The 23,469-nt window shown below is 39.8% G+C and overlaps 1 protein-coding gene across 7 annotated transcripts; it reads right to left on the bottom strand.

Moving 5' to 3' along the window:
• Positions 1-51: 51 nt before the first annotated feature.
• Positions 52-23,469, bottom strand: arhgef6 (Rac/Cdc42 guanine nucleotide exchange factor (GEF) 6). Of its 7 annotated transcripts, XM_034883762.1 has the most exons (23): positions 23,120-23,459; positions 21,758-21,841; positions 19,969-20,053; positions 17,565-17,686; positions 17,186-17,390; positions 16,630-16,682; positions 15,777-15,871; positions 15,367-15,462; positions 14,435-14,557; positions 11,894-12,032; positions 11,488-11,547; positions 10,106-10,252; positions 8,580-8,666; positions 8,342-8,423; positions 7,623-7,738; positions 7,282-7,461; positions 5,934-5,954; positions 3,743-3,839; positions 3,453-3,551; positions 3,230-3,329; positions 2,895-2,949; positions 2,395-2,539; positions 52-2,330 (listed from the first exon to the last, which is right to left on the bottom strand). In XM_034883762.1, exons 1-22 carry the CDS (start codon positions 23,282-23,284, stop codon positions 2,417-2,419), a joined length of 2,334 nt encoding a protein of 777 aa, XP_034739653.1. In that variant the 5' UTR covers positions 23,285-23,459; the 3' UTR covers positions 52-2,330; positions 2,395-2,416. The 7 variants fall into 7 exon arrangements, with proteins under 7 accessions (XP_034739653.1, XP_034739654.1, XP_034739652.1 ...); XM_034883763.1 differs by having other exon boundaries at positions 52-2,539; positions 3,465-3,551; positions 23,120-23,469; XM_034883761.1 differs by having other exon boundaries at positions 52-2,539; positions 23,120-23,457.

Raw genomic sequence — 23,469 nt, 5'->3', positions numbered from 1 at the left:
AAACATTTGGAATTTTCCATTTCTTACTTGGTTAAATTAATGTAATATTCACACATTATATTAAACTTTTAATAAAAGAATGACAATACCAAACGCAGAGTACAGAGTGTCTAGAAAAAAAAAGCATAACAATACTTGCAACAACAATAATTGCATAGAACAACCTTTCAAAAACAATACACACAGTGGTCTGGAGATAAACATAATGAAGACTGAGTACAACCCCCTCCCACGGTAAGTGCTTGCTGAGGCTGTTGGGAATTGAACACAACAGTATGTCGTACTTAATTAAAACTATTTAGGGTACAAGAACAGCAATATGTTAATCTCAACAGTGAACATTATGAGAGTCAGACTTCTTTACAGGAAGAAGAATCGCTGTAACACTGAGAGGAATCTGGCTGCCTACTAAACGTCCCGTCAGGAATAATCAAAGATCAGCTTCTTTTCTTGCTGAAGTGCCCTTGAGCAAGACACGTCTCAGCTGCAGATGTACCAGTGCTGCCTTGCACCCTACACAGTACTCTGACCTCACTGGAAAGAGGCACAAAAACAGCATTTGAGGGGATTGTACAATATTATTACATTTTGGATCACGTGTGATGGAAATTGGGACCTGGACAGGGGACAATCATCAATATCAATTAAATAATGGCAAATGGAAAATAATTAATAGCCTAACTGTGTGTTGGATTAACCACATGGTCTGGCCCTTTTTGGTTAAGAAATTGGGTTAATTAATATATTATTATTGCATTTTTTCTGACCTTCAATGCTGGGACTTACCCTGAGGTCAGTAAAGCAGTCACTTATTGCATTTCAATAGCATCCATTGCTGCTCTTCAGCGCAGCAAGTAGACCACAGTGTTGACAGTGCACATACTCAACCTCATGAGGAAATGTACCGCTGTGGGTCTTTGTAAAGAGGCTTCATCTTAGAAAGCATGCAAATACTTGTTTTTTTAGACCCTATATACACACCAACTAAACTTGAGCCATTCAAATTGAAATATTACAACAAACCACCTATGACCCTTCCAATTTAAGTCATGCATTTTGTCACCGACACCTTTCGGGAGGCACTTAAACAGTTGAGCTCTACTCTACACCCACAATTACATTTTTTGTTTTATTTCCTGTCTCCATCAGTTCTGGAGGACCCTGTCACAGAGGCTGCAAACAAAAAATTCTGAATTCTAAAGTCAATCATTTTCCCTCTTTTGTGATGAGAAAAAAAAAGTCTATTTTCCCTTGGCCAAAAACGAGGAGGTTTAGTTTTGCCTTTACACATCAATGTAATTCCAGACAAATGTAAAGGCAGCAAAACAATATATATAAGGCTAACACCACAATTAAATGCTTGGGTGAACAATAAATAAGGAATACTCTTTGAAAAAAAAAATCTGAATAAAGCAAGGCTATGTAATTGTGTTAAAATTACACTTGTATATATTTTAGTAAGAAGTGTAGGGGTGACATCTTTGTCATCATTTGTGTACTCTTGTCTATAAATGATACATAGGTAAGCCTTTCCTATTCTATTATGCAGCTGCATCCCTGATAGCTTTGGACTATATATCTGAATATCTTGATTATCACATTTCTGATGCAGAATTCATACTGTAAAAACACTGTACATTCGTGCATTTTTAAATAAACAGTCAAGGGCTGCATTTGGAACCTACTGAATGCAGCATGATGAGCTAACCTGTTTGAATTGCTTAAACACCTACAAAACTGCTTTGAAAATGCGAATGTCTAGAATGGTACAAAAATGCTAATTGCACATGCTCACGAAAGCATAATGAATCCATTTCCTCATTGTCCTTTTGACAAATAAGATATGAAAATGAAGAAAACAAATAAGGAGAATAAAATGTGTCCCCTTGGTAAGAGAAGTGCATGCAAGAGAACACCTATCGGACTTGATGGCTTCGTACTCCATTTCTATTTCCAACTGAAGCAAAAGAAGCAGCGGAGAACTTGTTTTTGTCCATAATTGTTCCATTTCCTGGGGGAGTGTTCACAGTGCCAGTCGCCAAGAGGAAGTATGTTTGAAACGTCCCACTTTACCAGTCTTGGTTTAGCTGAGCTGCTTCACGAGGAAGCTATATGTGTGGTCTCATCTAGTGAGGTTGGATCAGGAAGACAGATTAGATTTAATCAAAAATGTCAAATGAAGCTCCAGCACTTGAAGTGAAGAAACTCCAAGCATGGCCGTAAGAAAGTCCAACTCTGCTGTGTGTGATTGAAATATGGAGACGCAACATAGACAGACACGCGCACACACACACACACACACACACAAAAACACACACACACACACACACAAACCTGACCCTCCACAAGCACGCTTACATAAATGTACCCATACACACACAGCCCCACTAGCATGAGGATGATCGGATGGATGTGTTCAGTGGCTGCCGTCATCCCAAGCAGAATCATTTTTCTGCTTGGCCAGTTTTCGAACCACTCTCTCCAGATCTTTGCGAGACTTCTGCTCCTCCTCCAAAAACTGCTTCATCCACTTATTCTCCTGTAGAACGTACGGACAATGACAGCATTAAACGGATGTCTAACTGCTCCCGCTTGCAAAATGTAGAAAAGTCTAAAATAAAAATTCTACAGACTGGCCAATGCACTAGCAAACCGACTTTATAATAGACTGCATTTTAATATGGCCTTTCTACCTTGCTGGACAAATCGTTTTACAATTTACCTCTCATTCACCCATTCAAACACCGATGGTGGCAAAGAAATTGATAATAAAAAGATTATAATACATAAAGAAAGAAATATAATCAGATATATCTGTGTGATGTCTACACGTACTGTGTTAGTGAAATGCTTTAGCAGATTCAGTAAATTATTCAAACTAAATTCACACTTACCTTTTTTAGTTCATGGACCTCATCCTTTAAAGCATACACAGCATCAACAAGGCTCCTGTAAAGAAAAAAAGAAAAAAATATTGCCACACAACATCAGTATCTAATTTTGTTTCCCTTTTCAAAACATCTGTTTATGTATTAAGCAGGTAAAAACACAATTTAGATATTAAAGTGATACTGGCTTTCAATCCAAGGTCATTCAGTGTAAAGAATAATGCATCAACAGCCTAAATTGGATGAAAACATCCATACACAAATAATGACAAAACCCCTTTTGAAACTGTTAGTATAACAAGTAAATCAAGGCTTATTTTCCAAACTAATAATATTCTTACTTTTCCTCAATAACGGTCTGCCCGTTGCTCTTCATCTCCTCAACAATGATCTTTTCTTCCTCTGGAAGAAGCACCTGAGGGACGCACTCTTTCCGCACCGCTGCAAACACACACACACACACACACAGACACACACAAATTAAAAATAAGAGCTTGATTCATCGCTCTATCAGCTGTTGAAAATGTGCAATCCAAGTAGGCAATAAAGAAACATTTTCCTTACATAAACGCACACCTGTGGTGTTCTGGTGCAGGCTGGCTCCTGTGCAGTACGCCTCAATCACCCTCAGTATCTGAGCGTCTTCCTCCAGCGCTACCGTGCCTGCCAAAACCGCAGATCATCAATATCATAAATACACACTGCTCATTCAGCAGACAAATTCTTGTTTTATTTGTTTTACGGGTTGGCGCTAGACACAAATAGGTACAAATATACAGAGGAAAAAAACTCTAATAAACAATCTGTAATGCCACACACACACATTTCAAATTATGGTATGATTAAACTCCTACTTTTCCTTGTCTGAATCTCGTCATCAGAGGGCTTGCGCTCTTTTTTCCTATTGCCTGGCAGGAACTTCTTCATGGGTCGCGGGCTTTTGCTGGAGTCCTGGAGGAGTGAGACATTCAACATTCAGTATATCCCTTTATACACACACACAAACACACACACACGCACACGCACGCACAAAGCCAAGGCTACATACCAAACAGAATGCAAGCTTATGGGGAAACAAATCCCTTATGAACAAGGAACATCAAAATCCATCAGCAAACAAGGCAGCAAGCATGTGGTGATGACTGTGACCAAACCAACCAGGTAATCTCTCTGTGCTAATACTATTATGCCTAACATAGCAAAAAATAAAATAAAATATATAATATTATATAAATAGATTAATCTATCAATCTAATTAATCAATTAAGTAATAAGTTTAAATTTTTTCACAGTACTTATATCAAAAACATTTCACCCACCACTGACTACTGAAAAAAAGCTTTACCTGTGGGATGTAGTGTACACAAAGCCATGGGAAAAGAGCCAAGATGTGATCACATTAATATTCTACATAATAGCAAAACCACAATGATGTGGTTTTATGAATGAGAGATTTTCATTTTTGGTGCTGGGTTGAGTTTAGGGTAAAAAATCTGAAATGATGTCTGTTTCCTCTCCCGAGCACACATGAGGTGTGATAAATAATTAGCTCACTAAAAACCGATGGGTAACACTAACTTGTGGCCTTGCATGTCATACTCTTATAATACTTCACATGTGGTAATTTGCCCCATGACAGGAGAGGCTTAGTCAAACAAGCAGAAGGGGAATAGAGAGTACGGAATTGTCTGTTTTAGTAATTTTTGGGGCATCGTGAAATTCCACCACAGACTCCTAAAAGTCCCTTATAAGAATCAGGAGGAATAATTGACAACATCATGTTTCTTGGAACCTTTGAAGTCACTTAGGGACTTATGTTAATGAAGGCGCATGGCAAGAAGCGCATTTTCTTGACGTGTACTGAGGTTCTTCCCTTGTTTGTTTGGTGTTCTTACTGTGACAGTGGGAGGAAAGGGGAAATAGGGTGGCATTGCGTGCAAATGGCAATTCAAGTGGCATGCTGCAATTGACGCGTTAAGATTGGCAGCGTTTATAGCTCTGTCCACCTGCTTGGAATATATCAATAGTGCATCGTGCACAGTGCACACATGTTCTGTGATATTATTTACGTCACTTTAATGCCGCAAGATTCATATTTATGGTTGTTTCGGAGCACGAGAACTTCACAAGAAGCTTACAGACACAAGGTCCTGAAATATGATCACCTTATGTTAAGCCGTTTTGTCCAACATGTTTAACAACCGCCTTCACATCCAGCAGACACATAGGCGCTTTAGCATCGAAGAACTAATGTGGATCATTGTGAAGTCTAAAACAATTTCTCATCATCACTCATGGAAAACATAGCTCCCACCAGGTTTTTCAGAAACATGTGTTGACATTCAAAAGAGACCTCCTCGTACTTATGGCGGCATATTTGGGCTGCTGATTATTCAAATGTTAAACTTGTGCAAGCACATCATCAGCATACACACATCAGCAATGACAAGTAGCAGACATGACTCTTGGTCTAGATTTCCCAAAACAACACCTAGACTAAGATTAAGTACTACTGTTGCATGAGAACCGGGAAGTGAATACCACGTTTTCCCTCAGTTTATGGAAGACGTACTGTAGGTGCTCGAATTTGGGGGGGGGGGGGGGTTAGGTTTTTGTCCTCAAGGCAGTGTTAAGTCTTTCAATAAAGCAAAATACAATTTCCCCCATGTGTCTCTTTTGGGGATTTTGTCTCTTTGTGGGTTTTGCTTTCTGTGCCGTTGAATATCTCTTTTTGGTCATTTCTGTTTCTGTCTCATCAGTTTCTATCCCGCTGAGGTAGTTGTGCGTGTGTTTTTCACAGTGTTGAGGAGCATAAAAAAAATAAAAGAGCCGACATGCAGGGCCACATAAGAAACAGGAAACCAACAGATAATGAGAACTGAGTGAAGCAAATGACATGACAGCTCAATACACTGGGGCACAGGCACACACACACACACACACAAACCCATCCCATCCCCCACATCCTTACACCCCCCCCCCCACACACACACACACACACACACACAGACACACACATAGAAACAGAGTAAGATCTAACCTTACCTTCATGATATAAGACATCCTCTAAAGAAAGCAGGATGGAGAAAGAGAGAAAAAGGGGAAATGTGTATGAAAAAATACAACGAGAAAAGGGTGTGATAGAGAATTAATGGTGAACATTTTTACAACCCGCTCTGCCATTCACCTATTCTTTTTCTATGCAGAATAGGGCAATTACTTCATGTAAAAAAAGAGATACATGGAGAAATTGGCAGAAAGACGGTTATGCATTCAGAAGACTATACATGCAAACTGCAGGGCAGAGAAAAAGAGCAAGATAGCAACGAGCCTGTAGCTTGTATTCTCAAAGCGGATAGCTGAAAGTACGTGTGTATTTTGTGTTAAAAAGTACAGAAGTTCCTACGTGCAGGTTTACTGTAGATATGTAGTCAACACATTGCTAGACTGTCCACGCTAACTGAAACTTGACTGATAACCGTAATAGCTTCTACCTCTCATTCGGATCACAGAGTGGGCACCATCACACTCAGAGCCAAGTAGCTCATATGCACCGGTACACCCAATGCCAGTTAGATGTGGGGATCATGCTGCCATTAATGGAATAAAACTTCCTCAGAACGTAATCATACCCTGTCGTGTCAAAGACACACTCAAGGAGTTTTAAGTCTATTCTACGTACATAATTAATATTGTTTTAATAATATTTGTTGCTGCTTTTCAATCACCATGGACTTTATTCAGCTGGCTACGAATATATTGCACATATGTGAAGGAGTTTCCTGTTGTCATCACAGCACAATATTGTTAGAGTCATATGTAGTTTAAATTATGGTATTGTGACATATCAAATGTCACTAAGGAGTAGTTAATAAAGGTTATGTTGCCTTGATGAAAAGCACTCAAAACATTAGTTATCGAATAAAAATTCCTGCTACTCATGAATAAAAATGTTAAATGGAAGAAAAAGTTACTAATCCATCATACATCTCCAAACATTAAAAAGTTAATTTGGTACAAATTACATGTGGCCGACATGCCAGCAGATTACAACTGTAAGTAATCGCGGCATTTCACAGAATAGCTATGTAAATCTATACTCATCTAGTTGGAGTACTAGTATATGTTAATTCTATTTTTGCTGAGTATGTGTCAACATTAATCCAATTAATGGATTAAAGGTATGTATGTCTTCACTATTTAACTTGTGTTATCTGTGTCTTTGGTGGAATTGGTTTGTGTGAAACAGGACAGTGAAGGTCTGAAAAAAGTAGGGATAGAAAAGGAGGGACAGAGGGGGACTTGTAGAGGAGGGGGGACTGCGGTTTCTGACTAATACTGCATCTATATCAAGCTTGTGAAGGTTTGTTGGTGAAGCTCTACAGCCTCCTACCTCTTTGTATCCCAGTGCAGCAGAGGGTTTGAGAGGAGGCGCGGGGCGCAGACAGCTCAGAGACCAGGGCTTGCTGATCTTTGGCGGTTCCAGGGGGCCTCGACTGACGGCGCTGAGGCTGCCCAGGTGGGACAGGTGAGTGGGGGGGCCCACCATGCTCTGTGGCTTGCCTTCTACAGTCTACATGGGACGATCAAGAAAGGAAAGAAGACAAGCAAGTGTGTAGGAACATGCAATGAAAGTTGAGAATTATGTTTTCACACCTCAGTCTGTTGTCGGGGTCACTTTTGGTATCGTTTTGACGTTTACATTTACAGTATGTGTGTGTTTGTGATGTGTACCTTTGAGATGGTGCCTGTGGGGCTTCCTCCTTTGGTGAAGGGCTGTAAATGCTCTAGCCATTCTTGTAACTCCTGGGCACTACTGCAGAAAACTGTTATACGATCAATCATGCTTCCTGCAGCACAGAAACACGTACACACAAACACACACACGTTAGAGAATGTGGGTGCCAGAGATATAGGTCTACTTCCACCAAAATTTTAAATGTCATACTTTGTGACAGGAACGAATGAACACTGTCAGACCTGTTGACAGGTTGCAAATGCCCCAAATAAAGAGACATGACTATAACGTGTCAGCTATGTGAAGCAACATGTTTTGTTGACTACAGTGGTGGTGACTTGCATTTCTTACTGTGGAAGTCAAGGGATTATTTAAATCAAATGCTTCATCGGGATCCATGTGTAGCAACTGGTTTACTTTGAAAAGTAGAGCAAGTCTATTATCTAGTGATTGACTGTGTACAGACCCCGGCTTTGATATTTCACCGGGAGAAAGGCTGCCTAGACAACTAGTTGAAATTTAAAATGTTCAGAGTACTGTCAGATAAATTAGTTCCCAGGGATTGGAATGACAACTGTCCCACTGCTTTTGAATTAATTAAAACATGATCTAAGATTCATAGTTTGGGTTACAATTGTTTTTACTGTATTTGTGCTGTATCCTCAACTAAACTAAAAGAAGAGGACTCATAATTTTCAGAGCTTCAGATGCAAACCTGTGATGTCTAAGGCATAGTGGGCATTGTCCCCATCCTCTGCATGTCTCGTTACTGTGGTGCCTGTCAATGGCAGTCTTCCCTGAAGGGGACAAAAAAAAGGAAGAGGAAATAAGACACCATGGCCTAGGCAGAAGATATGTAATATAGCTCATTATCACCTAAGACTCATGAAATTATTAAAAAATGACTCATGAAGGACATATGTAGCGGACTCGCTGCATACGAGGTAACTCACCTGATAAATAAAGCCACTCATGCGGGGACTGGCGGAGAGCATGACTAACACGTTAGGAAAAAGCATTAGATAGCGCTCCTCTTTTTCCTGTAAGAAAGACAAAAAAAGATTTGGTGGCAATGTGGCCCATTAATTTATGCAGTCAGTGAAAAGAAAGTGATTGCAGCTGAACTTTTTCCTTAGTTTGCTTTTCAAAAACCAAATGCGTGCCAATTTATCTCACACCCCTTATCCAAAACCATCATTATAGCTGATACGGGCATATTTTAGCTTAAGTGTGGAACCAGTTTGGCAAGACTGTTGCTTGTTTTATGAATGGAAAATAAGATGAGCTGAAAAGAAGGTTGAATAAATATGGGGACTAGTACGGGGGTTGGAAAGCAGTGAGCAGTGATTAAAAGAGGTTGACTCCAAATGTCAATCTTGGGCTTTCTTCCAACCACTAACTCAAAAGCGACCCCTACACAGAAACCACACAAGAAAGAGGAGATGGTTTTTCAGTATGCATATGGCTTACATAGGTTTTGGTTTTCACACCTGAGGGGCATATCGAAGAGGAAAATAAAAGGACACTCCTCCAAAACAGTTTCATGAAAATTGGGAACCCAAAAACTCATTTGGGCCAAGACAAATGCTTTATATGTTTTATAAAATGACACACTTCTGGGTTTTGGAATTAAAGATACCATCTGTGCCCTTAACTAATAGCTGTGAGACTTAGCATTAGTCAAACAAATCAAGAACACTTCGCCTCGAGGTGCCACTTACACTTTCTCTGTCTGCTTAAGCTAAGTTCACACTACGTGACTTTCAAAGTTGTCAGATCGACGTAATGTTCACACTTAACAATGTACTGTCTAATAATTTGGAGTCATAAAGTCGTGGTTTTCACACTACAAGATCTTTCACCAAGAGAAAATCCGATGCGTATGTCTGGTCTCCAAACAACATTTTGTAATGAAAAAACACACGTAAGAAGTGACATGTTGCAAATTCAACACATACTATAACATATAATTTGCTTCTGAAATTAAATTATTCCTAAAAAAAAAAATTTGGCCGGAGTGGAGATTTTGGAAAAACTTTCTTTGCACGTTTGTGTGTAAACTGAGACACACAAATGGTTTAAGCAGACGAGGAAGTGAGGATGAGAAGAGAGAGTAAGTGGTGTGTTGCTGTTGTTGCAATTTTCGGGATTGTGATTGGCTAAAACGGGCTTGAGTTTCTCGTTACACTGCCACCTACAGGTTTGGCATGCTCTTCGCGGCATTGACGGCATTTATACACGGGTACGTGTAAACAAACACTTTTCTGAAAACTGACAGCTGTGCACAAGGTTTTTTTGAAAACTGAAAGGTTGAAATGTCCGTTTATGAAAACAGCTGGCCACGTGTAAATGTACAAACAGCCTCATCTATCCTCTTTGACTCTAATCTACAGCTTTGAAGACATCCAAATCCTTAAAATTAGATGAGGAAAAAATTCTGGTCATCCTGAACTTGAGTCAAACTCAACATGTCTCTCACCTCACTGGACCCATTTTTCACATGGACCTGGGACATGTAAGCCACATGACCCAGGCTCTTCATGCTGTCTCCATCCCAGCCCCGCACTGGTTCTGACAAGATCTGGAGCTCCAGGTTCTTGCGCTTCCGCAGTTCCTGGCACTGTGTCTGAACACACACATACACACATCAGTTAACAAAGGCAAAACTTTTCATAATTCATTTGAACAGGGAGAAACATCGGGCGACTTTGGAATTAACTTTGGTCTGATCTGGGATTATATTTGCTATTCATATCTTTTTCTACATTTCTGGATTTGAAAAGTTTTAGTCCAGATTTTACAATGTCAAGTTTGTGACACATACTCTTAGAAAACAAGGTGGGGTCTTGCCATTTAGAAATACTAGGCGATAAGCAGCAGATATGTTTTTTCCAACACTATGGATATATTTAGAAAATGTAACCGTTTCCTTTGATATTTACTGTGCACATGTTTTTGTTTCTTTGTCAGAAGTATATGAAGTAGGCTGCAACATTAGGTAAGCCATTCTCAGGTGCCACAGAGGGGCTCTCCCTCTTCAAACAAGAAAAATGACAATGCAACATCGGTTTGTGTTCCACTGCAAATTGTACAAAAATGAGGTTCCGTACATGGAGCACTGCAGCGATGTAACGCCTGCACACCCAACCACACATTCAAAACACACAATGCAAAATTAGACTTGCACATTACAACAGTCAGTTTGTTTTGTGGTGTTTTTATTTTTTCTCCTGCTTCCTTGTGCCGCTGTGAGTCACTTCATCTATCCTTACTAGGAACTCAGAGTTTTACCGGGGAAATTGTGTCTCAGAGTGACGTTCACTCAGGTACAATGCGGTTGCTCGGATCTAATCCAACTCTTCTAAAATGGCATTTCAGTTCACACCCACTGTAGGAACAACACGATCACTAAACATGCAGCACGCTATACCATTCACTTTTTTTCCACTTTCGCCAGAGCCGTGCTTGATTTTGAAGTGCTACGTTACGTTACACTGTCCTTTGTGTGTGTAACCCATCTGACAACAAAAGGTGATTGTAAAAACTCTAAACAAAAGGCAAAAACAACACACACATCTGAGTTTTTAAGTTGGTTAATTAACATTAGAGACAAAACATAATGGCATACATTTTTAAGCTTTGAATATACAAAAATTGATAAATCAATAAATTGAGCGAAAATGGGCACTCCATCAGATTTACAATCTAATAGCTCCAAATTGACATGAGGGGCTTAAAGGTTTTTTAACTCAGCTTTTTTCTGTACTGAACGAGCCTAAAACCTGATGGAGATTAACAAAGACGATGGTAGTTTAAGTTTCTAGTGTAAGCATGCAGAGCCCCTGGACGTCTGAGACTCACCACTAGGCTCCTAAATGCTGCTGTCGCTTTTACAATGTCAGCATAGTCAGGGTGGGCTTCCTGTGGAGGAAATAAACAACACATCAGATCAAACATAACAGCCTGAAGCAAGCCCTCTGAATGTTAAGGCACAATGCACATAGGTATGCTGTCATATACAAAAGGAAGTTAGAGATTCAAAGAGATAAAGACTCAAGGGTGTTTAACTTTCCACTGGCATTCTTTATCTGACATTACTTGTTTGTTTGGCGTAAATCAAATTTATTTCAATTGGTAAAATGTGCTTACAAATAAACATATATAAATACAACATTCTGAAAGTATTTTAAATTCCTTTTTTAAAAAATGTGCAATTACTAATTATATAACATTTCCATATTTCCACATTGTTGGTTTTCTCCTGTACCTCCACGTGTCTCTCTAGCTCCTGCAGCAGCGTAGGGTATTTGTCGAGCCTCATGAAGGGCTTACTGAGACTGGTGGTCAGGGTCAGGATCCCTGGAGCACTGGCTCCCTGGCTCTCCATGAACTTGTCTAATTCCTCACTGTTAAACACACACACACACAAACTTTTTATGCACAGTTAAGTTTTTTAGCTTAACTTTATGGGGATAAAGTACAAAGCACAGAACAGCACCATGGCTGTACACGTAAAAAAAAAATTCAAAGATGCAGATTTCAGATGACCAGAACTTGGTACCGTAAATTAAAGAATGCTACCCAAAAACAATTATTTGGTGATTTCATTGCATTAAAGTGACGATTTATTTTTGTAAAAAGTAATAGTTTGCCTGAGTCCAGATGGTACACACAGTAGGACTGTCTGAGATACAAATATTTTACATACAATGATGGTTTTACCTTCTAGTCCAATTTCAGATATGCTATGTACTGCAAGAGAGTCATTTATTAAACCTTATCCTGCCTGTGTAGTTTAAGCGGAAAATAGATTGATTTAATGTCAAAAGGAAAATTTACAAACATTTAACAATGTATGTTTCCAGTGCACTATTATAACAATGTTGTATGTGTGCAATAACAATGCAAACAATCCAGTGCAATAATATCTACATTCACAAGTAGTTTTTGACCAGTGTAGGTTTCTATATATATACAAATATATTTACACAGTTTATTTATATTGCTTATATTTTTGTAGCGCTGACTAAGAGCAACACACAGAAAATCCAATGTAGCTTTACCTTTTTTTAGATGGCAATTAAGATCTGTTATATTCTAAAATTAGTTTCCAAAGAATTAGCATTATATATGCCTCCACAACAAAGATCCATTTACATAACACAAATACATTTTTTTTTTTAAACTGAAAAAATAAAGAAAAAATACTTCCAAAAGAGAAAATTTGATAATATGACAAAAAGCTTTCTGAATAGATACTCAATAACTAATGACACCAGTGGGCCTCATATTTATCCACATGGTTTCATATGATTTATTTGTCCTTGCTGTAACAACAACTCACACTGTGATTAAAAAACACAGTATATTATGTCTGGACTGGGTGCAAGAATAGACCACAAACAATTGCAATGGTGCTAATAAAATTTAAAAATGCAGCACAAATCTTTTTTGCACTTCTCCTTTTAACTGCAACCCGCTCACCTCACTGCACATTTGAAAATGTGCTTTGAAAGTAACACCATTCATGAGTTTCCATGATAATAACTTCAACCATATGGTATCCTGTAGCAACACTAACTGGTAACATTGAGTAAATGTGAATGTCACAGAAAAAGGCTGCAACTGAAATACAAATGTGCTTACTGTGAAAAAGTGCCTAGCTTGCCTGTCTACATTAACCACAGTTCATCGTATCCTGTCAACAGTTGACTTCCTGTGTGTAATTCAACCTCATCTGCAGCTCACAAAGTAGAATCTGACAAGCCACGTCTACATTACTCAAGATTGGATCATTAGGGCGCTCGGATAGTGGATTGGGCGCCAATGTAGAGAGGTTTACTCCTCGACGCAGCAGTCCCAGGTTTGACTCCAACCTGCGGCCTTTTGTTTGGATTGGATCATTAAACTTTATTTTGCTATTTTGGCAGCAACTGCGATCTATGCAATACAGATTGATAAAAGCAGGTCCCAGTCAATGCTTTTTAATAGTAACTGGGTTTAAGGAAACATTTAGCACACAGGCTCCCATCGTAACTGCACAGATTCAGGTTTGACTCATCGTCAGTTCCAGATGGGAAGCCTGACACCTTGTGGTACAAAGCTAAACTACAGCTCATCCACAAAAAACATATAGTAGTTCCAGAAATCACGCAACAATGACCCATGTCAGCCATTCTCAAATACATCAAATAGTAGAACACATTGCTAAAAACAGGTAAGAAAGCAAAGTGTGAGGGCATTTAGGTTGGTTGCATTACCAATTAACCCATATGTCCCTTAACACATTACAGGGTGCATGTTTAAGTTTTAAACAGTTTTATCAAATAGAGATCATCTCTTATCAGAACGGAAAGGAAGATTTAAAAACCATACTGTATTTTATAAGAGCAAAACTCAGATGTGAAGAGTTTGAGAAATAAAAGATAGCAGACTATTGTTTTTTTTTCCCCTTGTCTTATTTCATACACAGGAAATTGTCTCATGACCCCTTTAATTAATCTTGTGACCCCTGCTGGTTTACATCATAATTTGAAGGATGTCATATCTGTTTTGGAAAAACCTTGTACGCTAGCTAGTACAAAGTTGTAACTTTCATCAGTTGAGGGAGTTTACCACCATGACCTACACTAAAAAGGCATGCAAAAGTCTAAAAACCTCAAACTTAAAATTAGACTACACGACAGTTGTCATGTGACAGTGGGCTTATACATTTGCACTATTCATCCTAATCCTCAAAATATCTTCATGATTCAGAATCAGACTTTTCTTTGTTGTGGTATGCTGTTTTGTGTGTGCAGGGGCTGACCTGTGGTCAGTGAGGATGGAAACAGCGGAAGGATGGCTGGAGCAGTAAGCCAGGTACAGAGTCTTGATCTGAAACATCAGGTTTAAATAGCAGCCTGCCACTCGCTGCTGGCCTTCTGGGACTCTGCAAAGTCAGAGAGACAGAGACAAGGTTAGAGGCATTTAGTAATAAGGCATTTAGGAAATATAAATAATTTTGGTAATCCTAGCGGACATAAACCTGGAAGAGTCATTGTCTGACTTTATGTCAGACAGTGAGGGAAAAAGCATATACGTCTTTTTATATAGTCTTTTCGAACTTCTGGTTTAAACTGTATGTGTGCGGTGTGGTAAATGAGCTACTTTAAAAAGCAAACAAATGAAAACAAGAATGGTCTTCAAAAGGCATTTGATTATGTCTCAAAGACAAAGCACAGCAGGTTGCAGACTGGTGTCCAAACCTTGCTCTCCACTGAGACAAGTTAATTGAATATAACTGATAAAACTACAAACATTTTCATGGAGTTCTTTGTCCAGCATAACTAGTCTATATCCTTGACGTTCCGCTTACAGGATTGCTCTGGTGCCGCAGGAAATTCCGCCGGATGCATGTATTTGCGCTGATGTCTGCTGTTCCTTTCGCTTCATTTGTGTTGGAATGTTAAACTGCGGTGGATTTTCGAGGACTATGGTTGACTGCTCCTCAGATCTCTACAGGGTAAATTGAGACAGCTAGCTAGACTATATGTCCAATCTGAGTTTTCTCTCGATTATTTTACAGCGGCTCTGTGCGAAGCTTAGCGTCGCACATGACAATTGTTAATGGTTTGAAGAAAGGCCAATAACCCAGTGGAGGTGTTTCTTCCATCCCGGAATGCTATGCGGACTAGCCAGACCTTCTGCCGCTCGCGAGCGTGTGGATGGTCTGGCAAAGCAAGACTAAGAATGACTTACTTGGTACAGTCCTCCAAAGACACACATAGTGCCTGCTGGAAGGTGAGTATCTCCTCCAGATTTCCACACAGGGTGGCGCTGTCTGCACTGCTCAGCCTGAACATACACATATTTAGCGTTAACGGAGACAAATCAGCTTTCCTACATCATGCATGATGGAAGAAAGTTAGACATGAAAGTACAGTAAGCATTATCATGATTACAATTTCAGTGAAAGTCAAAAATATTGACCCATTTCTGAAAACTTAAAATTTCACATTTTGAATTAAAAAAATTTTTTTTTTTTTTAAATACAGAATCTTGGCTTATCCAATTAACCATAGAGCTTTCCTTGGTAATCCATGTTGCCCTCTGTCTAATAGATTTTGCCCTTTAATGGATCTGTCACATGTCCTTGTCGTTGCTCTTACTTGTCGCTGGCTTGCAGAGGTCGTAGATAACAACTCAGCACAGTTTGTAATTCTTTGACAAATTCCCGCTCATGTTCCAAGATGTCCTGTACCACCTGCAAAAGCAGCACAATCAGCAGAACCTTAATGTTGGCAGATTCCAGGCAAACACAGTATTTTGTAGTAAAATGTTTTATGTAAAACTGGTTAATGATCAGGAAAAAAAAGGGGGGTTGTCCTGCAAACAGGGGGGTTAATGTATTTTTAAGACATCTTTTAAACTACAGATACATTGGCATGGTAGAATTTTTAAATCTCCCGTTAGCTTTTAGGACTGACTTAATACATTACATTTTTAATTTCGCGATTCCGTCCATTATGTGAAATCACTAAAACTATTGGACACTACATTAATGCTGCGTTCAGTCTGAGACAAGCCCCAGCCGGGCCCTCGTCGAAAATAGACGCTTGCCACCGGGCCTAACAACTTTTTCTGGGGGGGAAAACCTTGTATTTAAAATGTGAGAACAAATGTGAGGCCATGCTGCCAGCGTGGTTTGAAATGGAGAAGTGACTTACAGTATTTGTCAAAGTTAATAACAAGATACCTCCATAGAAATTAACAAAATGAGGAAACTCTGATAGATGCAATATATTTGTTTTGCCACTTTTTAACCCAGGACAGGGGCAATAAAGGCTAAGTTTTGACAAAGTCCCAATAAACAGTTGTGTTCTAAGAATGACAAATTCATTTTGAATTTATGAATTCCTGCTTTACATGTTAAGAACTACATAAAAACACACATTTGTTTGTGCAAGCAAAGTGACACAAAGAATAAATATTTTGTACATGCCCTGCTCAATTTTGACTCACCACACTATAGTAGTTCTTGGTCAGCGGTGTTCCTTTAGGAGACAATGGCTTCTCTGGAGAGGAGATATGTAACAAAGCTTATATATAATAATCAACTATTGATACTGAATATTCAGACCGTGATAACTATCTTCAAAATCAGTTTGGGATTATACACAGCCAATTGAAGAAAAAGAAAAAATATTATCATAGGGAAATCGGTTTCAGGTAATCACAACAACATCAAAGACCTCAGAATTTCTATCTCAGATTCTATCGAGCAAATGATTTTATTCAGTGTTAATACAAAAAAAAGGTTTAGAATGCAAATAATAATAAATGTCATGCAACCACTACATATCTATTTTGCAACATGACCATTTAACATTGCAGCTTTCCACCTTTTAACAGAACAATACCACTGCATCATCATACTCTACTAATACACCGTCGTTACACTTCCCTTTGAAACGTATGGAACTATCATACTCTATCACCAACACTATCACACTACAATACAATACACTATACTATCAATACATGGAATTCATACTCCTGATTATGTGGCCCAACTCACCGCAGGGTTTGATCTCTCGGACGTAGTTGCTGGGAAACCAGCCCGTCTTGCCGTTGATTGTGCCCTCCCACCATCCTCCCTCTTCCTGCCGCAGCACATGGATCAAGTCCCCTTTATTGAATGACAGCTCATCCTCATTGTTCTGCTTGAAGTTGAATCGGGCCTTCACCATCACCTGCCCACCTCCACCGTTCTCAGACATCTCCTGTTAGAGGGACGGTCAACAGCACAAACACAGATCTCATGGGTTGAATTCCACGTATACATTTGCTAAATGTATGGAAAATCAAACTGGGGTGAACCTGTTTCAAGAATGTGAATGGAGTAGGCAACAGAAAGACAGAAAATGTAGATAAACTGTATTAAGACGTGACCATACCACTGATTTGGACTGTCTACGCAGAGAGCCTTTGGATTTAGCAGAAGAGAGTGTGTGTGAAGATGTCGTCTGACTAGGAGAGTGGCCACCGGACTGTGAACATGACCTTTCAGTAGCACAGTCTAGAGACAAACAAAGAAAATACAGAGCCTTTTTTATTTTGGTTATATTGATATTTTGAACACCAACACACACGCACGTACGCACGCACGCACACACACACGCACGCACGCACACGGTCTTTAGATAATATAAAGGATGTCTCAGTGATCACTCATACTGTCTCAAAGTGTTGGTTGAGAAAGTGCGTTCACTCTGACAACTTGATGTATGTCACATGTCCTTCAACCCGGTCTCTAATCTGATGTGGTAGAAAAAAAAACTTCTAAATTGAAATTTATGTCACGACACTCAACCCCTCTACAGAGTCTGTCATCGCTGTGCCACTGCAGCAGAGGAACAGTGATTTAGGGTCAATATCTGCCAGCTGGGCTGCAGTGTAAGTGCAGTCCTTGACGTGCATTGACAGAGGTATCAATTTAGTTGCCAGTACTCACTTGAAAAATGACATATAGCAGCCATGCAACCTCTTACATGCTAACAAGCAGAAAACCACTAACTGAGGGCTCTCCCTATCAAATGCCAACAGGATCCTAGCCAGGATGACTGTCTAATCATTGTGCAAATCACAGAAGAATAGAAGATAAATATAAGTGCACCATTAATCTTAGTAACCTTTAATTCGGGAGCCAATAACAGGAGTTAAACTCAAAGCTTATAAAAACAGACAAATGCTTTAGATCCCTTTAACTTACATTAACTTATGTTTCATGGTAACACTTTTTTTTTCCATCTTGTTTCATCAGCTGGAACATATGCAATGCATGTCAAGATGGAAAAGGCTGGTGATTCCCTATTGCTGTCCATATGCTGAGACATCCGGGAGGCCTAACTGAATATGATGAAAAAGGACACTAAAGGCAGCCGTATGGTCAACATCATGTACTGCAGGTGGGGCTCATGGATCCCACATGCCACTCCCAACACACACAGAGAGGCCTAACAAGCCCTTCTGCCAACTTCGCTCTCTGTTTTACAGTTATTTTTGTATGCAGGCTACTTTCAAAAGAAAAAAATTTACATATCAAGCAGAGGCAGACTACTGACAGAGGCTTCTGGTTCACATCTCACACTGTGGCATGTGTCCTCACCTTCAAGCGCACTCAAAAAAAGATTGATCATGCATTTACAAAGTCAAGTGTAACATCTCATGAGAGGACGATAATATCTTGTAGTGTTGAAACCATTACCCAGTTAAATGATAGGTCAAAAACTATATAGATAATAATGAATTAATATAGGAACTTTTTAAGAAAACATGCCAAAGGTTGTGTTGCTTCTAGCATTTGGTTTCTTTGTCTGTTGTAAATCACTGTAAAATGAACATCTGTAAATTGGAGTTTTGTACGGTTTGCCTAATAAAACAAGTTCAAGAAATCAGCTCTGGGTCTAGCAAACTGTAATGTTTCACAATTTCCTGACATTTATAGACTATTTGATTAATCAGAAGTGATGGTAATGGTATGCGTCAGGCACAATCCCGCTACACTGTTTACATACAGGAATGTCAAAAAAAACATGTTTTCAAAGAGCCTGAAACATTATGCAATTATCATAAAGCATGCAGAGGTAGTAGATTTATCTAAAAGGCTGATGAAATAATTCTAAGGCTGCTGGTTCCCTTTGCATCTGTGAGCTGGAAACTAGAAGGAGACTGGGATTACCTCTTTAGTGCCCTCGAACAAGGACTCTCAAGCCAAGCAATTAGCACCAAACTGCTGTGGGCCTGCTGCACTGACAACCATTTTATGCTGCGTCCTTCTTGAAGAAATGCATTTCAATTTGGGCTTATTCTTAATGTAAAAAAACGCATAAAACGGACAAAAGGGGACATCATTCAGGGTGTCTCAACGGACGCACATGAGTAAACATGGCACCCAGCATGACCCAAACACACACTGCCATGCCAGCTGCCCATGGGTAACACACTCAATCACAATTTACAATGGCTGCAGATATATAATCTGCGAAAAATGACAAAAAACACAATCATAGGACATGCATGTGGAAAAAGGCATCACCTGGCCACTGCTACTATATAGCTACATGTATTGTTTTTCACTCTCCAAGCTTGTTTATTGGAATGTTTACATCAAGTGACAGGGGAGGGATCAGCAATGAAGAAGCATTGTGTGCAGTATACAGACACAGGATATCATAACGTGAAACAAAATACAATTACTCCCTACCATTTGATTCTTTACTTTCAGAGAGGACACATTTTTTTAATTAAGCAGTCCCCATGAGGGACTGGAGGTACATAGAGAGAATGCAAAACTCTTACCTTGTGTGGCAAAGTTGACTGCCAGCAAAGTGGTCAGAACCTTGCCAAAATTCTCACCAGTGTATAACCACTCTGGTTCAAACCCCTGGATGGAAAAGTAACAGAGAAAATGGCATCAGGCCAAAAAAAAAAAAAAACATCAGTGCATACAAGTTGGAATCCATCAGATGTGAAAAAAGGATAAATCAAAATGAGAGGATTTTGTACTGGTAGTGTCAATAGACAGAGACTGGGAGAGACTCATTCCGGGCTGCAGCACAAAGAGGGACACACACAAACACAATGAAGCATACACAGGGATATGAATAAGCCTATAACAAGACTAAGATAAAAACTGACATGTTGAGCATGACCCATATTTTGTGACTTAGAGTTCTGTAATAAAACAGACAGTGCCAGACGCATTTGCTATTTGCTGTGCGCGTACACACACACACACACACACACACACACACACACACACACCTTTAACTATAAAGTTGGAGTAGTACAGCCTTGTTAAGGAGTTGTGTAAGAACCTCACTTAGAGTAAAGCAAAGGTGACCATTCCTGTCTGGGTATGGGATGACCTGTAGCGTCTACAGGACTACTCAGCCTGCTTTTCATTATGTAAAAAAAGAAAGAGTTGTGCCACTGCTTTAAAAAGTAGAAAATACTGGAAAACCCCATTTGCATTGATAAAACAAAATGCAGTACATAAGCCTTACATCACTGTATTGATGTATCTAGTATTGACATATTTTGAATGTCGTTTGAATGAGTCATGTTATAAATGCATGCTACTTTCAATGACTGACATTGTGTATGAAATTAGAGCAAATAAAAGTCATTTGTTGTCGTTTATTATTTTTAAAAAAATCAGCAGTCTTGAACAGCTTCCTCTTTCAGCCTCTCAGGGCAGAAGTGAAAGCAGTATGACTGCTCTATTTATGCAGTCACTGGACAAACAGACACTTTTTGCTATGGCATAAAAGGAGAGAAACATTTCTCCAACCATGATCACATCACACACTCAAAGGACGGGTGGGGCTCGCTGTAGCACCGCAGACGTCCCCTGACTGATACATTTGACAGTGGCTCTGCAACAACTTCTGCCCATGAGCTACTGGCTGGCCGCAAACAATCTAATTATGGGCTATAGCAGGTGTGGTGGACAAAAGCAAAGGGGACCTCCCAGACATAACAAGCCAGCTGGGCAGAACTACTGAACCACTTGACTTTGCAGTGAGCCAATAGCTGACTCAATTAGCTGTTTAAAGAAACCAACTGATGTGACTCAAGACCAAAAAGAACTATTTATAAATTTGAAGGAGAAATTACTGTACAGTTTGGCTGGCACAGACAGGCCGGTACAGAGACAGAGAAAAAACCCAACATCTGGGAATGATTTGCCTCTTTTCAAGACTATGACATCTTTTTAGCAAAGCAGCCCTGCAGTGTATGCCTAGGCCTAGGGAATTGTTTTAACCTGCAGGAACAAATGATGCCAACGACACTGCTGTATAAAAGAAAAAGGGAATTTAAAAGGGAAGTAAACACTGTTGAAAACTAAGTTGTCGCCATTTGAAAACAAGTAGTCGGAAAAGTTCCCTTGCTGTCTGGTTAGTGGGATTGACTGACAGCATGGACGTGAAAGGAAAACATAGGGTAAGCAGTTAATAACACAAGCACGAGTGGGTCTGTGTCTTGTGTGTAAACTGCAGTGCACCTAGAGGGCTAAGAAGAAATAGAAAAGAGAGAGGTAAATAAAATATCATACTTCTGAACGTGAAACTTGACAGCAGCTTACCTCCACTTTCAAGGACGAGCATCCTCTTAAAAACTCCCTGATGTTGGTAATGCAGTCGGCTTCAGTTCTCGGATCCTGGGAATACTGAGCACGCGCACACACGCGCACACACACACAAACATATAAACACAAACCACGACTTAGTATGTCAGACAGACATCTGACACAAGCGCTTATCCAGGGACGACGTTACTGGCTTTTGAGTTAACGTTACACATTAAAGTCACACTGTTGTATTATATCCGAATGTGGTAACCTACAGTTAACGAAAATAACTTGATTCTTCCTGCGTCTCCTTCATGCATTCTTAACCATTAACACCACCGCAGACAGATACGTCAAAGTAGCCAGATTTAAGCAAAACATCCGCTCACTTTTCAAACTTTCAAAATAAAGTTATTGTTAACGGCCGCTAAGCAAGGTTCGAAAACGAAATATGGAAGACACTTTTGGCTTTTTGCTGCTTGTAAATAAAGTCCTCTGTTCTTTTTAGAGGAAAGCATGACAACCAAACAGAAAGAGCAACAAACTAAGGCAATACAGGAAATAGTACAAGAGAGAAGTCACCACTTCCGGATATCGACGCCGCTTTTTTTCAAAGTGAGAGCGAATATGCGTTCCCTATGATGGCGAAGGAATGACCCGCCATACTCTGCCTCTGGTCGACTAGTAGTCGCTGCCTTGGAGGGATTGGTTTAGTTAATGCATGATGAGTGAGATTGGTTAGTGTTATGTAAGAGAACCAGGGTACGCCAATCAGAGGAAGAGGGCCGGGACATACCGTCGCCATCCTGGAAGAAACCATAAAAAAACGCACCGGCAAGAGGCTTTTCAGTAGGAAGTGACGTACTGTCTTTGCAACTGTTATTTCTCATTATCAACTTTGTCATCTCATCAACTACCCAAGCTTGTTGTTAACGTTGAGTTATCGCGTCAAAAAAGTTTTTAAAAATCGAATCCTGTGTAACCCCCTGCTCGATCTCGCCAACGTGGTCTCTGTCCAATGTTTCATGCACTCTTCCTGCCGAATTTGTCCTGTTTTGGTGGGTGTTCACACCGACTCGATCATGTCAAGAATGCGGAACATTATCCTCGCTTCACAGGAAACCACATCTTGAAATCTCATATCTGAAAACTCAACACATGCAGCTGTAATTCGATGCATTAGGTATTACACATAAACGCACAGGTGGCTATTAAAACTTCACGGCTCGAGTACTGTGAGCTAGATCAAAGAGAAGGCCTGCTGCAGGGAGAAGTTTTTCTCGGTATTATTTTCATCAAACCCCTCCCTTCCTTTCCCCTGGAGCCGTCGATCATTTGGCATTTGTTGACTCGAGTTAACTTAAATCAACAACTCACCTTGGGAGTGAAACCAGGTATGAGCCGCTCCGTGAGTTTGCACAGGACGACCCCATCCTTCAACGATGTTTTCAAAAACTCCTCCGGGTCCGCTATGTTCTTTTTAGGCGAGCTGAGCACTCCTAGTGATATTAACCACGTTACAGTCTGTTCCTCTGGATTCATAGCTCCACACAATGATCATTGCCTAAGCACGCATTGCTACAAAAAAAAAAAAAAACTGGCGGCCTGTTCCGTATCAATATGCTACTCACATCCGCACTTCTGCTAGAAGTAAAAAAAAAAAAATAGGCGGTGGGGGAAGGACGACGCTGTTTCTACACGCAAATCCGATGATCACCCCTACTGGC

Source organism: Etheostoma cragini, chromosome 10, assembly GCF_013103735.1.
Source record: "Etheostoma cragini isolate CJK2018 chromosome 10, CSU_Ecrag_1.0, whole genome shotgun sequence".
NCBI classification, from domain to species: domain Eukaryota; kingdom Metazoa; phylum Chordata; class Actinopteri; order Perciformes; family Percidae; genus Etheostoma; species Etheostoma cragini.
Note: the sequence above shows the minus strand (reverse complement) of the source record. Positions and strands in the feature narration are given on the sequence as shown.